The sequence below is a fragment of the Vigna unguiculata genome, chromosome 6, assembly GCF_037176805.1.
Source record: "Vigna unguiculata cultivar grain cowpea cultivar isolate G323 ecotype 2 chromosome 6, ASM3717680v1, whole genome shotgun sequence".
NCBI lineage: Eukaryota > Viridiplantae > Streptophyta > Magnoliopsida > Fabales > Fabaceae > Vigna > Vigna unguiculata.
This window is the reverse complement of record NC_140797.1, coordinates 32,760,596-32,778,934: the sequence shown is the minus strand read 5'-3', so window position 1 is coordinate 32,778,934 and position 18,339 is coordinate 32,760,596. Positions and strand designations below refer to the sequence as shown.

General features: G+C 28.7%; 1 protein-coding gene and 1 pseudogene across 2 annotated transcripts; one reads left to right on the top strand and one right to left on the bottom strand.

Moving 5' to 3' along the window:
* Positions 1-2,842: 2,842 nt before the first annotated feature.
* LOC114186528 (protein translation factor SUI1 homolog 2 pseudogene) lies at positions 2,843-4,223 on the top strand (annotated as a pseudogene). The gene is made up of 2 exons (XR_014995476.1): positions 2,843-3,048; positions 3,608-4,223. The product of XR_014995476.1 is annotated as a protein translation factor SUI1 homolog 2 pseudogene (transcript).
* A 4,289-nt stretch (positions 4,224-8,512) lies between these two features.
* On the bottom strand, positions 8,513-14,891 carry LOC114187866 (calcium-dependent protein kinase 2-like). The gene is made up of 8 exons (XM_085674404.1): positions 13,610-14,891; positions 12,287-12,430; positions 10,541-10,693; positions 9,854-9,966; positions 9,397-9,564; positions 9,189-9,316; positions 8,963-9,083; positions 8,513-8,892 (listed from the first exon to the last, which is right to left on the bottom strand). Exons 1-8 carry the CDS (start codon positions 14,358-14,360, stop codon positions 8,821-8,823), a joined length of 1,650 nt encoding a protein of 549 aa, XP_085530530.1. The 5' UTR covers positions 14,361-14,891; the 3' UTR covers positions 8,513-8,820.
* Positions 14,892-18,339: the final 3,448 nt, after the last annotated feature.

Below are 18,339 nucleotides of genomic sequence, written 5' to 3'. Positions count from 1 at the left end.
CAGAATGGTGATCATCGCAAAAGAAAAACACAACACAAGATCAAAAAGTGCAAAGGTAAATTAGTTTACAAAAGAGTTGTCCTAAGACCATTTAAATAATCTCAATTATAATTCATACATGGGCAACTACAATTAATTCACATAACTGCACAGATACTAAACTCGATTATCTGGATACACACATTTGGAATCAAAATCACTAGAGACTTGCACTTGTGGTGGCTTTTACTTCTCTGCAGAACCATTGTCAATGGATTTCATCCTACCACACAAGGTTAATCCATGATAATCTAAGGTCATTATCCTGCCTTAGGCTAGGACCTCCTACTACTCTCACCAGATGAACCATTCTACTCTATTTGAGTGTGAATGATCATTAGAGTTTCAGGATGTCACCTTACTTGAATCCATAATCCAATGCATACACTAAATTAACACTACCATAAAATCTCTCTGTGAGACCCATGGAATTACGTCAAACACATACAATACTCATTTATATATTCACAAACTCATTATTATCACAGTTTCACAACAATACTTTTACAATCATGTACATCCTTAATCATATTTTCATATTCACATATCAATCATACCATCTCAAATTTAAAATATCAAAACAATCACATATTTTACAAAAGCATGCCAAGTCAAGTCTCAAAATAGCATCATCATCCATGCATAACTTCATACATCATATTTTTAAAATTAACTCAGTCTATCATAGGTTAAAAGCAAGGAATTGAAATTTTGTAACATTCTCGCTTAAGTTAGATATTTCTCGCTTGGGCGAGACTGCTCTTACTTAAGCTAGAAATTCTCGCTTAAGCTAAAAATTCCACTTAAGCTAGAAATTATAGCTTAAGATAGAATAACAGTTTTACACCTACTTTCTACATGAAAGACCAAAAATCCAAACCCAAAAATAACACAAACCACTCCAATTGAATAAACTTATCAATCCAACACATCAAGACGCAATCAAAGACCAGGATAAGCAATTTATTTCGAAATCTAAAAGAAAAACCTAGCTTCTTTTACCTCAAAGGTATACTAAACTTGATGAGGAAGAAACCCCAAGGAATATGAGCACCACAACCCCAATTTAACCTAAGAAATCGAAACACAAGAATATAAATAAATCAAAATGAGGCTATAATCATGATCAAAATGGAACCAAAACCCCAAAACTAGAAAATGGAAAAAGAAAAGAAGACAAAGGTTGGAGTTTTAAGTTTGGCTAAGAAAGAAAACGTTTGATTTGATTTGAGGAGGATTCCACAATGATCCTAAATCTGGCCTTGTTTCAAGAAGGGTGAAAATTCAGATGAAGAAGATGAATATCAAGGTTGGGTTGAAGTGGAGAAAGGAACGAATTTGAGAGAAATAAGAGGAACATGTGATTTTAACAAAAGAGAAAGGGAGATGTTGAGATTTTTTTTTTTTTTAAAATGAGTTTCACATAATTCATTAAAAAAATATTTTCAAAATATCTTATAGTAAAATTTATGATTTAATTTATAGAATAAATTTTCTGAATAATATATAATTCATTCTAGCTTAACCTTTTCCAAATAATAGTGTATAACGCATCAATAACTACTTAAACTTTTTCAAAAATTTTAATATATATATATATATATATATATATATATATATATATATATATATATATATAATGGTTTGGAGGAAAAGGTGGTCAAGAGGTTCTAATAAATATTGATCAAGTAAACTAATAATATTCTATGTCAATAAAGTAATTATGTAAAAAGATAAAAGTAGTTATAATTGGATCACTGATTTTTTTTATAATTATTTTGAGAAGTTATTTGTTTTAATTAAATCCCTAATGTTAGTCAACAACAGCTTGACACAACTAAAACAACAACAATGTGTTTATGATATAGGATTTTACCTAGAACTATATCTTTTCTTGATATAGGATTTTAGCTAGAAGATACCGTCGTAGATTTAAAAGACTACAACATTATTAGAAATATTTTTATTAAATTTATATTAGTTAAATATTTTAGTTACTCCGTTTATTATTATTAAAATAGACGGAGTCAGTTTGAACAATTTGAATACTAAACTTTAACAATGAAATCAGAAGAAAGCTAATATTTTGCTAAATAAAATAACTATTTAACAACTATATTATTATATTATAAGATTATAGTATGAATTTATGATTGATATATTATATGAAAATATAATATTTATATATTTAAACGTAATTGTTAAGATATTTTTCTTAAAGTAGAATAAATTAATTAAGAGTATATATACAACGAACAGATTTCAGTTTCTTCTAACTCAACTGCATTTGGTCACAGATCACAGAATCAACAAACCAATGACTTTTAGGAAAGTAACTTAGCACATTAAATTGTATTTTTTTAATCCTTTATTTTATTCATAATTGCCGTCTTATATTTTTAATTTTCAAAATTTAAAAGAAAAGAACAATTGGGTTTTGTAAAGCTTGTTCGATCCCAACAAAAATAATAACATCAATATCAAAGTTAGTCAAAGAAAATATAGTGCAAAATTCTAGACTGATATTAAAGAATAGTAATTATTACTATACAAAATCAAATAATCTCCAATAAAAAGAAAAAAAATAGAAATTATGATGTAATTTTTCCCGTTTCTGGATACTTCTTATCTTTCTCTGCATATTTGTGGGTCCCACTCTTTCAACTATTATCTGTTTGGATGCAACTCGCTCCTCCTTCATTCAGTGTACGCACCCGCGTTTCTCTTATTCTTATCTCGAATAAGAATACGATTCTCTTATCCTTCTACCCAAACGAAACTCTACTTTTTCCCACCTCGCCGAGAATACCGTAATCACCGCCACGTGTACACCTCACGAAATCTCAGCCGTCCAAAAACTAGTGGCCCTCACACACTTGCACCGCCTCTCCCACGCTCTGTTATAAATACGCGTAAGCCCCTCACGTTCTTCATTCATAGTATTCTCGTTAAAGTTTGTTCCTCAAGTTTCTCGAACCGTCTTCTCTCTTTCATCAATCTTTGATCAAGGTTTGCTTCCTTCTCTCTTTGATGGGTCTTTATTCTGTTTGCGATCTCTGCGTTTAATGTTTTTGTCTGTGTGAAACGGGTTTTGTGTGGTTCCTCAAACATGTTGCATGATGAATTATGCTTTAATAGGTTGCTGTGTTTTAGTTTTTTCGAATCATAGAACGTTTTGTACGCAACTTTCTAGGTTTTTTAAGGGTTGGTGCATGTTGATCGTGATCCCTGTTTGATAAATATGTTATGGGGTAAACTTTGTTAATCTTGTGCTATAATTCAATTAATCTGGCGTTTGATTTTATGTCACATTAGATTTTATGTAACATCTGTGTTGTTGTTTTTGTTGGTGATTTTACCATTTAAGAAGGATTATATATGTGAAAAGCTTTTGATGCAGTTTTTTATGAAAAAAAAAATAGCATGTTGTGATAAGGAATTAAATGTATGGTTAGGTTTTTGCTTTCGTGATCTTTATTTCAGATTTCTTTCTGACTGATCTCAGAGGATGAGAACTGTTTGTGTTGTGAAATTGGCATGGACTTATTGTTTGGTGGTGTTTATGCAGAAGCAATCTGTGTTTGGGTGTTGTAAAGTTTCGATCAAGAAAAGTACATGGTTGAGTTGGAAATCCAAGTCCCCACCCCATTCGACCCGTTTGCTGAGGCTAGAGAATCGGATGCTCCAGGAGCGAAGGAGTATGTGCACATTCGGATCCAACAGAGGAATGGAAAGAAGAGTCTGACCACAGTGCAGGGGCTGAAGAAGGAGTTCAGCTACGAGAAGATTCTGAAAGACCTCAAGAAAGAGTTCTGCTGCAACGGCAATGTGGTGCAGGACAAGGAGCTTGGCAAGATAATTCAGCTCCAAGGTGACCAGCGCAAGAACGTCTCACACTTCTTGGTCCAGGCAGGCCTTGTCAGAAAGGACCAGATCAAGATTCATGGTTTTTGATTATTCTTGTTTTCTGCTGTATTGTACTGTTTTTCTTGGTGGGGGTTCTTTGTTTTGATTGTTTTGAGGTTTGAAGTTCGTAGTTTGGTTTGTTTCTTTTGTTGGATGAGTGGTGTTTCAATAAGTTTGGTTTCCAATTTTGATGATTGGATCTCATGGATGGTGTTGGTGAACTTGAATGTGTGATAAGTATGTTAAATTCAATAAAACTGATGCTTTGGTTTTCAGAAGATGATTGTTTCTGCAATTTATACTTATGAATGTTTGAACTGGTTTAGCTGCTTCTTGCTTCAATTCGTGACTCAATTTTGGCAACTGTGAACCTAAACATAAAAATTAGTCTCTGATATTAGAGAAGATGAAAAATTGGCACATAAAAGTTTTCTTAACAGGATTAGAGAATAGATTCTCTAAGTGTTGTATGGAGGGAGTTAATGAAATTAACATTTTTGTCAGAATAATCGTTTTCACTTAAAGTCTTTCCTTAATTGGCTCTTGCAGTTCGATGGCACCTTCTCGTATCATTTGACTTTGAATTTTGGGCACTTCAAAGAATTGATTTTTTCAAAGCATGTTATTTTATGGAAAATGATTTTTATACTATTAATTTTTAAAAGGTGTTATTTTTTAAATAATTTATTATTTATTTATTTAGATCATTTTAATTTTTTAAATGATTTTTTAATTTTTATTTATATCATTTTATTTTAAAAGATAAATTTGTATATCTTCTAATCAATACCAAGAGTTTATATTTTAATGAAACGTTCATTTATAATTTGGATAATCTGGATGCATACATAATATGTGCTTCACACGTGTCTAATGTTGCATTATTTTTAACCAAATAATTTAGGTTAATAGTTAATTTTTCTATAAATAAAAGTATATTTGTAGGTTTCGTCTTAATCTAGATCTGAAAATAAGAAACACTAAATTAATGATTATTTTTATCAAATAATTTAGGAACAATTTCTTGCCATGCAGTGTTCCAAATCAAGTCAAATAAGCCCGATTTGTATGGTTTTCATCGTTTCAATTTTCAGAAAAAAAGAATAGGTCAAAGGATATTTATATTTTTAATATCTAATTTGTTGAGTGATATAATTTGGAAGACTTAATGAAAAACATACACATTTGTTAATGCATTTTAATTTTAATTAATTTATCGAAATGTTTATATTTCATTCCTGTCATGCGCTTTTTTCATACAGTCTGGGAAATCAAGCATAAAATATTTTCAATTAAATTTATAATTAACTTCTTTCCTTTCAAAATAATAGTTAAAAGTTTCTGATTATAAGTTAAAGACCACAAAGATGACAACAAATATGTGCCTGATGAGTTTAATCAGTTGACTCATCCGATAAATAAAACGAGTCAACTCATAAAATAAAATAAAAAAATTGAAAACATTTTATCTTTCTATTAAAGAGAAAAACAAGTACAACTATATTAAATATTATTTTAGTGTATATATTTTGTATATCTATATTACTGTTCGTATATAGAATTTTATTTTCAATTTCACCTTTTAACTAACTGTTTTTCTAAATTAAAATACATAATTTTATTCTCATTTCACTTTTTAAGTAACTAAACTAAAATAATAATCTCATTGTTTTTATTTTTAAATGACTGTCAAGTTTAAATTTGATTATTTTTTAAATTAAAATAATAATTTTACTATTTTTTTAAAATAATATAATAATTTTACTATTTAATTAAATGCAATTTTTATTTAAGTTAATTATTTACAATATAGAAGGAGATATATCCACTAATTATAAATATAAGGGATAATATTATTTTAATTATGCATTTTGTATATTCTATTTTATTTCCGTAATCGTCAGTACTACTATTTTTATCATCTATTCTTCAAATTCCTCTCATTTCTTCTAATAACACCACACCATAATTGTCTACTGTTTATTTTAATCATCATTGTCACTCTTTATTTCTTATTTATTTCTGAAAAAGAAAATGTAGTGAGTGGAAGCATGTTCACATAATAATAGAAGTGAGGATTTTCTTTTCTTTACATTATTAGTTTAATTAGTTTGGTAAAATTTTCATATAACAGTAAAAGAATTCTTATCCAAAAACTTTCCCACGAATTACAACTTATTTTGGTAACTCTACTTATTGAAATAGCTTTACCAAAATATTTTTACTCTCCACATAAACGCCTTGTTTGTGTATTTATAAATGTGAATAAATACAAATACTAAAGACACATTATGAAAAAAATATTTAATTACAAATTAAGCATGCCGATTACTTATAACATTTTTTAATGTTAAAAAATGTAGTTATTTTAGGACGGAAAAAGTAAACACAATGTTTAAATAATTTGAATTTGATTAAATGATGGAAAATGAATGTTATGAAGGCTGCTAGGCTGCTACACGTATACAACCAAGCCCAAGTAAGACAGCTTGTAATTTTCTTCAAACCAAAACTCCTAAAAATAAAAACGAAGATTCAAATTGAAAAGATATTGATATTGGTCCAAGTTAAAAGAAAAATGATTGAGAATAAAATTTTATAATACTTTTAATTACCTTTTAAAACTTTGGATTATTGTTAAAATAATACTTGAAATAGTAATAGGAATATTACTGAAATTACCTTTTATAACCTCTAATAGTTAACTTTTAATTTGGTTCATGATTTTTTATCATGGTAATTAGTTCATTTTTTTTCATTTTGGGAGTGTCAAAATGTTGGTTGAATTATTCTTTTAGTTATTTTTTTTTTTAAAAATGTCAAGTTGATTCTTTAATTTTTTTTCTCAATTTGGTCTCGATTCTTTAAAAATTAATTAATTTGGTCATTTCGTTAAATTTCTTAAAGTGAGCAAAAAAATTTCATTAAAATTTACATTAGGATTATGTTAATTACACCAGCAAAACAAACAATATTTAATTTTGATGAAAAATCTTGATCTGGCTCAAAATATTTAACGAAAAGAATCAAATTACATCATTTTTTTAAAATTCGTGACTAAATTCAGATTAAAAAAACTGAAGGACCAACTTGATATTTTTGAACAAAAATATCAACCAAAAGAGTAATCTTCGAATTTTTTATATAAATTAGTAAAACATTGTATTTAATTTTTTTGTGATAATAAAAATAATAAGATTATAATTATTGTTATTATTATAATTATAAAATTAAATACAAATATTTTTTTATAATTTTACTGTAATTAATTTTTATTAATAATGATTAAATTTAAAAGAAAAGTCAAATCCAAAAAATGTTTAAATTAAAAAAATAATCACTTAAAAGATAATATTAATAAAATATTTATTTTTATTTAAAAATATATTTAAAAGATAAAATTGAAAAGTAGATGTATTAAAAAAAGGAGTTCTTTTATATATAGATACACATGTATAAAAAAATTTAAAATATCAAATTATATAAAATATATTAAAAATATTAAATTATATAAATATAAAAGAATTTGGGGACACAATGCCTCTTTATCATGTAAAAGATCCGCCAAATAACCATATGCTGTCCATTATTTACATCTAAGTGAAGAATAAAAAAGGATTTTTTTTTTCCTACTATAGTATAAATTGTCATTCAATAAACGTATGATATGTCTGACCAAAGGATATCTACGATGGAATCCAATTTATTGTTGGATTGTAGATTTTTTTTTTTCATATCTATCGAATTTTCAATTAAATGAATTAATTAAAGAAAGACTTGATAACTCTCTCTTTTCAATGATATGATTTATTTATAAATTCATCAGATATTGTAAACGATTTTAATTTGGTTTCATTTTTTAATAATGAGTTAATGTATTATCTTTCTTTTTGTTATTTTTCTTCGAGATATATTTTATTAGTCAATAAATCAACTTTAATTGAGGATTTGTTATTCGTTATTCATGATAGCCTAATTGTGACAACAATTGTTCTAGTCAAAAGCCCATATTTACTTTTTGTTTAAAAGAAGTAAGACAAAATCAATAAAATCAAAATTAATTAGACGAAAGTGAAAAAAAAAATGACATAAAATGGACTACTAGGCATTAAGGAAAAGAAAAAGAAAATCTAAATTGACAATTTGAAATGAACAAATTTCGAAAAATTGTTTTATATCTTTTCGCTGAATCAAACTATATTGAATTTATTAGCCTACTCTCTCTTTTTTTTTTCAAGTTTATTGTCACTTCGGATGTTATACTCATTTTGCAAGCACGACCTCACTTTCAAATATGAGATGGCACGCCATTGTCAGAATCTAATTCGGAACGAATTCGGCTACTATTTTCGAGAAAAATCACGAAATTTTAGTTAACTTGAGTTTTAACTGATTTTTTAATTTTTTTTAGAGAAAATTAAGTCGATCATCCAACACATAAAGTTGCACTTTTTTTCGAAAAAAATTCACTAATATAATCTTGTTAACTCCAACCAATAGTGCTGATGTGGCTGTCATCAGATAATGGATATAAACCACTAAACCACTCTCCTTGTAGCATGTAAACTTTCATGTACAAAAACTGGTATAATCTTACTGAGATATCAACTTTTCTATGTGAGTTTTATACTTTAGTGTCCAAATAAATTCAAAGAGGACTCAGAATCTCGGAGAAAATAAGAAAAAAGAAACCAAAACTGAAACAGGAAGCTGATTAACGGTCATGTGAAGCATTGTAAATCAAACATCCTAAACAGAAGCTTTACATGCCAATGAGTAATACCAACTTTTGGAAGTACTTCTCAGTGGTATAAATAAACCTTTTCCCCAATAGGGTTCTTGGAAACCAGACCCTCACTGGTTAGATGGTGTGCTTTAGAATAGCTTGCCTTGTTGGTTTCCACTCTTCATCATTGCAGAGAATTCTTCATAGTTGATTCTACCATCCTGTCAAACCACAACATTTTAGTATTATCCATGGAACCAGAATAGAAACTTGTATACAAAATGAGCTTACATTATCTGTATCCACTTCAGAGATGATAGTATCAACTTCAGATATGATTTCCTTGATTGTGGCATCGTCACCCATACCATATTCTTTCATGGCTGATTCCAGTTCATCTCTTGTAATATACCTGTAATGAACTCAATAGTTGAAAGGTTCGTATGGATGGCATAATGCAAAGTCAAAAAGGAAATTGACTTGGTTGGACAAGAAATCATGATAATGAAGAACTTACCCACTGTTGTCTTTATCAAAATATTGGAAGGCCTTGAAGAGTTGGTCATCTCTTTCTAACTTGTGTCTATGCATTGTAGCAGTGATGAATTCTATGTAGTCAATTGAGCCATTTCCATCTACGTCAGCCTACAATTTTGAGCCAAGAAATATAAGTTTGAAAATCCTTAAAGAAAATATACAGAGATGATGACAAAAGAACAGCTTACAGCATCCATAAGCTGTTTCACTTCAGCCTCTGTAAGCTTTGAGCCAAGTCTTTGCAATCCCGCCTTTAGTTCTTCATAGGTGATTGTACCACTCTTGTCAGTGTCCATATTTGTAAACATTGCCTTCAAACCTTGGATCTCTTCTCCGGACATATTCTCAGCAATAACCTAAAAGAATATTTGAAATCCAGTGATTTTTTTGAAATGGAAAACCAAACCACAAAGTCATGCATATTAGTCTAGTTCATAGTCACAACAAGTACACTAACATGAAAATTTTCATATCTCAATGTTGTTGTGACTATTATTTAACTGACATCTTTAAGAACCTATGGTTAAAATTAACCTTTGATAATTTTTAACAATCCATAGAGATGGAGGCACCTAGTATGCTATCAAGAAATAAAGTATTAAAGAGCACTTTGGTCTCTCTTCATGTAGATTGTGGATGGCATACCTTGAGGGCAAGTTTCTTTAGTTTATTCATTGCTCTGAACTGCTTCATTCTGGAAAGGACTGCACTGTCTATTGGCTTGTCTGGAGCATTTCCATCTTTAATCCATGGGTGCTCTAATCATTCATACAATATACAAATATACAAATCACTTACAAGAGAGAATAAAATTCATTAATAAAGAAAAAAATTCACAAGGATGCTAAACCCATGTGATCAGTCTGCAGCAGTTGTAATGTGAAGTAGGAAATAATTACAACAGAGCATTGTTAGAGTTCTTCATTCCTCAATATATACTTTTTCTTTATCAAACACAAATATCCAAAAAATAAATAAAATAATCGAGATGCTGCAAGATAACAGGACTTACACATTTGGGATACTGAGAATACAGTTTTCATGTTATGTAATATCTATCTTATCTTACTAATCTTAAGTCTTAACGACTAGCATGTTCACTTGCAGTTATGTGTAAACGGAAATAGCTTTTGAACTATATAATAAGATTTCAAGTGAGTTTAGTTTTTTCATGCATTACAATTAGCTATAATTATTTGTACATACTACAATAGCTCATACACCCCTCTAATAAATCTTACACTAGTGTACCAAGTGATCAGGAAGATACTATCAGAAGTTCAGGACAAAGTTTAATAAAGTATTTAACAGCACAAAAGTAAAGCACCATACCAAGAACTTGAGCAGAGGTAATGCGTTTCTTTGGATCCTGTATAAGCATCTTACGAACGAGATCCTTGGCACTGTTTGAAATGTTTGGCCATGGTTGACTTTCAAAGTCAATGTGACCTTCCAGTATGGCATCAAATATTCCCTTCTCAGACTCTACAGAACATATTTGATAAAATAAATTAGAAGAGTCTAACATATAAGTTGGAACAGAAAACATGAAAGAAACGCATGTTTTAAACTTTTAATTGTTGTAAATAACAAATTTTAATTGTTGTAAATAACAAATTATTAGGATAAAAAATATTCTTAGTACTCCATAGTAATTAGGAAGAAATATCTTCATAATCTTCCTATTCACATTAGTATATTTTTATTTTCTTTTTTAAAAGTTTTGATTATTACAAATAGAAATAATGAGAATATAATTGGTGTGATTGTTATCAATAAAATATTTCTTTATTTCCTTGCATAGTTTAAGTTGGCATCGGAGTCATTCTGGTCTACAAGTTAAGTCCGTATCCTAGTTAAGTTCGCTGATGTTGTTATGCTAGCACCTATTGATAGCATATTGAATCACCCACTAATATTATCGAATCCTATGTTTAAGATGTTACTTCCTTGACACGAGAGAGTATGCTGGATATCTCACATGGACTAGAGATAAAGACAAATAATAGTATAAATGGATACAAACCATATCTTACAAGTCGACGAGATAAACTTATACTATTGTTGGTCTATGTAGATGACATGATTATTGCAAGAGATGATACAAAAGAGAAATTGGCTTTAAAGAAAAGATTGGTGGCTCAATTTGAAATATATTTCCTTGGAATAGAGGTTGCTTATTGAAAAAAAAAAGGACTTTCACCACCCAAAGCGAGTATGTACTTTACCTCCTTAAAGAAACAAGTAAGCTGGGATGTAAAATAATAGAATTGGAAGCAAAGAGAACTCTTACAATAAAATATAGTATCAAATATTGGTAGGAAAACTTGTTTATTTATTACACACGAGACTAGATATTATTTGATCTTGCAAACTATGCTGGTTTTGTTACTGACAGAAAAGTTTACATTTGGATATTATACCTTTCTTAGAGAAAGTCTAATGGGATGGAGAAGAAAAAACAAGATAGAATATCTCATTCTAGTGCAAAAGTTGAATTCTGAGCTCGTGCTCAAAGTTTGTAAAGTGCAGATCATACTTGATCTTAAAATAAAGGTTGACATCCTATTTAATTATCTTGTGATGTGATAACAAGTCAACCATGAACATTTTCATTATCCAGTCAAACATGATAGGACTAAAAGTATTGAAATATACAAGAACTTCATCACCAATAATCTTGATATATAGGGGCATAGTAATTACAACTCATGTCCCTACAAGATTTCAGATAGTAGAAATTTTCACTGAAGGGTATCCTCAAGGCAAATTCCAAGGTTTTGTAGGCAAATTGGGAATGATTGATATTTATTTACCAAACTTGAGAGAGAGTGTTATAAACAGAAGATTATTAGAATAAAAAACAGTCTATCTCCACAATAATTAGGAAAAAATATCTTCAAAATCTTGCTATCCATTTCAGCATATTTTTATTTCCTTGTTTAAAGGTTTTGATTATTATAAATAGAAATGAGGAAAATGTCATTGGTTTGATTGTTACGAAAAGAATAATTCATAATCATTTTTACATAGAAAGTTAATATAAGTTGATATATGAAAATCAAATTATCAATTTACCAGCCCAAAATGGAGGGACTCCACTGAGTAAGATATATAATATGACTCCTGCACTCCATATATCTATTTCTTTCCCACATCTGCGCCGCAGAACTTCAGGAGCAACATAGTAAGCACTACCAACTATATCCCGATATACCTTTCCTGGAAAGAATTCATCAGAAAAATGTAAGTACACATTCCAAAAGGAAGATAGTCTTGATTTTATTTAACTTTGATAAATCATCTGATTGAATGATAATAAGTAGTTTCCAAAGATATTAGAGTGCATATCATGTCAATGATGCCATTACAAATGATTAATGACCGCGTGCATGTATGAAGCACCTCAAAGCTAATGATGGAAGTAAATTTACCAACAATCAGCAACTTTCTAAAATTTGCAGCTTCATATTGATGAGTAAATGAAGTTTCAATTTCACATTTTATCACTACTCAGTGTTCAAACACGTGTCATGTGTGGAGTAAATGGAAATGCTAGATTCCTGACTGATCATGGAACAAGTCAGCTTATAGCTTTTCAAGGATGAATAATTAGGATGAATAATTAGGATGAACAATGTAATTTATTTTCTGTCTACTAGAGTTTATATTCCTTCAAACCATGTTTGAAGGCTAGCAAAGACATTGATGGATTACAACAGACAAGCAAAGAGTCGCATGTTTTCAGAAATATAAATACAGTGACATCTGGAATGAAAAATCTGAGTATCCTTGTGAATTTTGGGTATAGCCAAAGCATAACCAAAGACCAAACCAGATATCAGAGACTCCACAAAATAATGGAACATATTTGCATACAGATGGAGAACAAGAACAATGACACTAACCTTTGGTTAAATTAAATAATGGAAGTTAATTCCAACCTACATCTTTTAATAAAATTGTGCTGTCAAGCAAAGTTTATGGTTCTCAAACTTTCTAACCCAGGTTTTGACAAAATACGGCGACCATTAACAAGGACAATAAAGGTTCCTTGTAGTAAAGATACCCACCTACCCCACCCACCCTTTAAGGATGAGAACTAATTATTAGTTGTATGAAAAACACTAGAATCAATACAGATAAATTTCTAATTTGAAAATTTCATCAAGTTGTAAAATCATTTCCACAAAAGCATAATCAAAAGGTAAACTTTGAGATAGAAAGTTTAATTTTTTAACCAAAACTTAGAAGCTTATTCATTAATATTTAAATCCTAAAAGTAAAACTAACATATTTTCTTACGAAGACTCCATCTATTGGTTAAACAGGAATTCAACAAAATTAAGATACCGGAGGAATTCGAACTAATGACCACTGACTGAATGAATCAAACTTTACCTTCTTCAATGAAAACGGATAAACCAAAATCTGTTGCCTTGAGTAGTGCATTTTCATCCCTACTAGATAACAAGAAATTCTCTGGCTTCAGATCCCTATGCATCACACCCATGAAATGGCAGATATGAACTACATTTACAATTTGTCTGCATATTGAAGCAGCAGCCCTCTCACTGTAATGCCCCTTGGCGATAATCCTATCAAAAAGCTCTCCACCAGCACACAGCTCCATCACAACATGAACTGATTGCCTATCCTCATAAGCCCCTTTGAACTCAACAATGTTGGGTTGCCCACTCAAATGCTGCATAATCTGAATCTCCCTCTTTATATCCTCCTTATCAGATTTACTCACAAGTTTCCTCTTAGAAATAGACTTGCAGGCATATTGAATCCCAGTTGAATTCTCAGTGCAAAGATATGTCACCCCAAATTGCCCTCTACCCAATTCCTTCCCAAGTGTGTAGAACTGTTTCACATCTTCAAACTGCTTCCCTAGAATTGTGTCTTGCTTAACACTAGCCACAGGTTTAGGACTGGGGGCTGGACCAGAAGGCTTCCATGGCATCTGAGGCACTGTCTGAGCAGTGGATGCAGCATGCTTTTCCGGTATATGATATGGTTGATTTGCAGGTGCTCTTGATTGGTTGACCAAAGGTTCATGAGTCTTCTGGGTGTGCACACCACCAGTCGCAGCATGTCTGTAGCCATTGCGTTCTGGTTCTGAATCTTTAGTTAGACAACAACCCATGTCCCCAGTTTCTCAAATCAAGGTATTGCTACCAAAGAAACAAGAAAAAAAAATTGAATATTTTTTGACTTTTATCAGACAATCGCCGCTAATTCGATTGATTCAGTCAAAACATCAAACAGGTTGAACCCAGATGAGAATTCAAGGAAACTACACCATCTTAAACCTTGGATCAGAAACCTGTTAGTAAATCATTCTGAAAAATAACAAGAAAAAACTACTAAAAACATTGTCAGTGACAAAATAAAAAACCTCTAATATGAAGATTGTGGAAGAATATATGATATATGCAGAGTATGTAAAAAGAGATAGAAGACAAGTTTGATACTTTGATGAAGAAATATACACGGAATTATAAAAGTGGAGCCTTGAAAGAGGGTGAAAGAGAAAGAATGTATATAAAAAATGGGATAAATGCTAGTTGTACCTAAGGTGGAGTTCACATTGTTTATATGCAAGGATGATCGTGGAACTTTAATTTTGGTAAATAAAACATTAAAAATAAAGTGAATGATGACGATGGAGTGATACCTGTTATGGAGAAACTTTATGGGAAAGTAATAAATAATCTAGAAAAGAATTAATGGAGAAAACTTTCTCAGAGAAAATTAGTAGAAATAAAAAAACAAAAAGGGTGTAATTGGTCAACTGTTTCATATGTTTTTAGTGAAAAAGTTGAAAGCTTTGGTTTCATAAGAAGCCACCATTCCCAGAGAGATGAAGAAGTTTCTTGGCAACTGCAAATGTCTGAATAAAGGGTGCACCAGATTCAGATCATTCCAACAGCTACATACATAGAGGAATATGATTCTATTGTTTTTTAATAATTAATTTTAATTTTATATTGAAAGTCAAAAAATTAATTGCATTTTTTTTATTTTAAATGTGTTTTTAACATATAATCTATCAAGATGTAATAAATTAATATCCAATTTTGTATTAAAATCTTCTTTTAACATTTACCCTATTTGAACATGATAAATTCATATTCAATTTTGGTAAAGATGCTTCTATGTCTTATAATTGAAAAACATTCATCACAAATTAAAAAAACCTCTTTTATTTCTTTTAAGATAATTTTTTGAAAGTGTTCAAACTAGATAGATTTTGCAATTGATAAAAGAACTGGTATCTAATTCTAAGAAGTATCATTCTTTTAGGGAATCTTCCAATTGATTGACCAATCCAAATTATATCAAATTCTATAATTATATATTCCAATTAGATTATTATATTATTTATCTAATAGGAATATTAGAAAGATAATTAGTCTATTCATAAGAGGAGATGAGATCATATGAAAAATATAACCGATTCTTTCTTTTGTTTGGGCTCCTGGCCATCCGCCGGAAGAGATAAATGGGTTTTATAAATTATGTGTGGTTTTTCAATCAATTTTGTGCGTAGTGTACAAACTACACGGCAATTTGGCAATTTTGTTACCCGTATAAACCTTTTTTTGGGTCAATGTAATGCTTGTTAATTAAAGTTTTGTCCAACTAAGCACGTAAAATTTGTGGACAATATTTTTATATGGTAATAAAAAATTATCCAATGTCAATGGATCATTGATAAGACATATATACCCTACATATTTATTTTTATGACGAAAATAGATTGTGCATAGTATTTTAAACATCATTTTCAAAAGTGTGACCAAATTTTATGATGTTAACTATTTTCTTAATTATCTGATTATAATATTGGTAACTTGTTTACTTATTTTGATTTGTTAAAAATATAATATATTATAGTTGATATAAAATTATATCATGATTAATATAAAATAATAAATAATTTTTATTAATATAATTTATAATATATTGACAAATATTTATACTATTTATACTTATATACTATTATATATAAAAAAATTCCTTTTAATATTTATATTTTACTTTTTATTTTATCTTTTAAGTAATATCTTAAATCAATTCTATTGCAATTTTTCTAATTTAACTTTTTTTTAATTAATTTAACCAATTTTTAAAATTAGAATAACTAAATATAACAAAAAAAAACTATCTACAAAATAATATATATTAAAATTGTAAAATTTGATTATATTTTATTATAAAATAAAGTGAACACATATGTATGTAGAATATGCATTTTCGTTATTAGATAATAAATACAACCTTTATCATCATTTATCATTTTATCTTAACATTAAAATAATTTTATAATAATCACAATATTATTTTGTAGTATTTAAAAGTCTAAAAAAATAATTAATGAATTGATAAAAACAAACTAATAAAAATATCATTTAGTTAACAAAGAAATTAAATAACAAAAATTTAATCAAAAAATAAATTAAAACAATTTTGTTTTTGAATATTATTATAGGTTGGAAGAGGTCAATGGATTGATTGTTTGAGAGGGAAACGATGATTTGCTTGATCATCGCCATGTCAAGACACACGGAAAAACATGTGACGGAGTGGTCAAAGCAAAACTCTTCAGTTCATCAGGAACCGTTAGATCAGATCAGAGTGTGAAACGTGCGTCCATTCTCAGCCACACGATCATCTGAGAGGTGAGACTCAAAAAAAGAAAGCGTGTCTTGAATAACCACTCGCATGGACGCGCTTTTCCTTGGAATTTTATTATTTTCTCGTTTTCTCCATTTTTATTCAACCACAATCAGCTCATTTTCTGTTTTTTTTTTTCTTTCTCTTTCATTTTCTCTTCAAATAACTGCAAACACAACATTTTCTTTTAACTTTTTTCTTACTCACAAAACTATTTCTCCATCTATTCCTTTTATTTAATTTAAATTTATTTGTTAATTTTTAAAGTCCCTTGCTGGTTAAGATGTGATGATGAGATAGTGATAAACTTTTTGGTGTATATTCATAAGATATAATTTCTTTCCCATTATATTTTATTTCTATAATGTATTTTTTTTTATCATTATAATCACTTTCACCATTTTTGAAGTAGTTTTCATCACACTCTATATAAATATATAAACTATTGTCACTGTGATGTTATCTTTCTTACATCAGTTATGATGTTTCTTCTACATTATAGTTAAAATAACTCTCACTATTTCTACTAATTTATTAAATGTGGTTAGTTTGAGAGTTTTTTTAGTATGTTACTTATTGTTGTAATCTCAATTGTAACAAATATTATTTTATTTTATTATTTATATTTTTTTTTTATTTATTGTCACTACAATATATTATTATTACAAACAGGACAGAACATTATTGTGACGTAGGGGAGTCATGGTTCCAAAAAATATTTAAAATTTATTTTTTATATATATTTATATATTTTTTTTAAATTATATTATTACATTATTTATATTAAATTTATATTATGAAAAATTATAATAAAAATAAAATAAAGATAAAATAAAAAAATTTAATGGAAACATTGGTTTATAAAAGATAATATAATTTTTTTTCCGAGTATAAGATTTTTTTTACCATGTAGGTTATTATGAAAGTGTGTGAGGAAAAAAGAAATATAAAGATTTATGATTGGGAAATAAAGGTTAGAAAACACATATATTGAAATCGAAGTATACATTCTCGCATGATCTCTCACAAATCAAGATTATTATGACTTATGTATGTTAGATCTATGATTCTTCTTAGGATGTTTCTCCCAGATTAAGTTTATCCTAAATTAGTATAAACCTTAATTATGATTTTAGGGATTCTTTTATGAAATTGATATGAACCCTAATTATAATTTTTCTCAAATTAGTATAACTCTTACTTTTAAAATAAATTTAGGGATTTTGTGTTTTCCACTATGAATGATAAATTTTCTAACGTTTTAAATTTATACAGGATTGCTGATTTAATTAGAGTGATATAAGTTTTGTTATGTTTTGCAATGTGATAATTATGATTTGTGAAAATAAATTTTATCTTTGTTCTAAATAGATGAGAGGTGATAAATTTATATCAGAAAGATTATGATAAAGGATAAAATAATTGATTCTTTTTTTAAAAAGGAA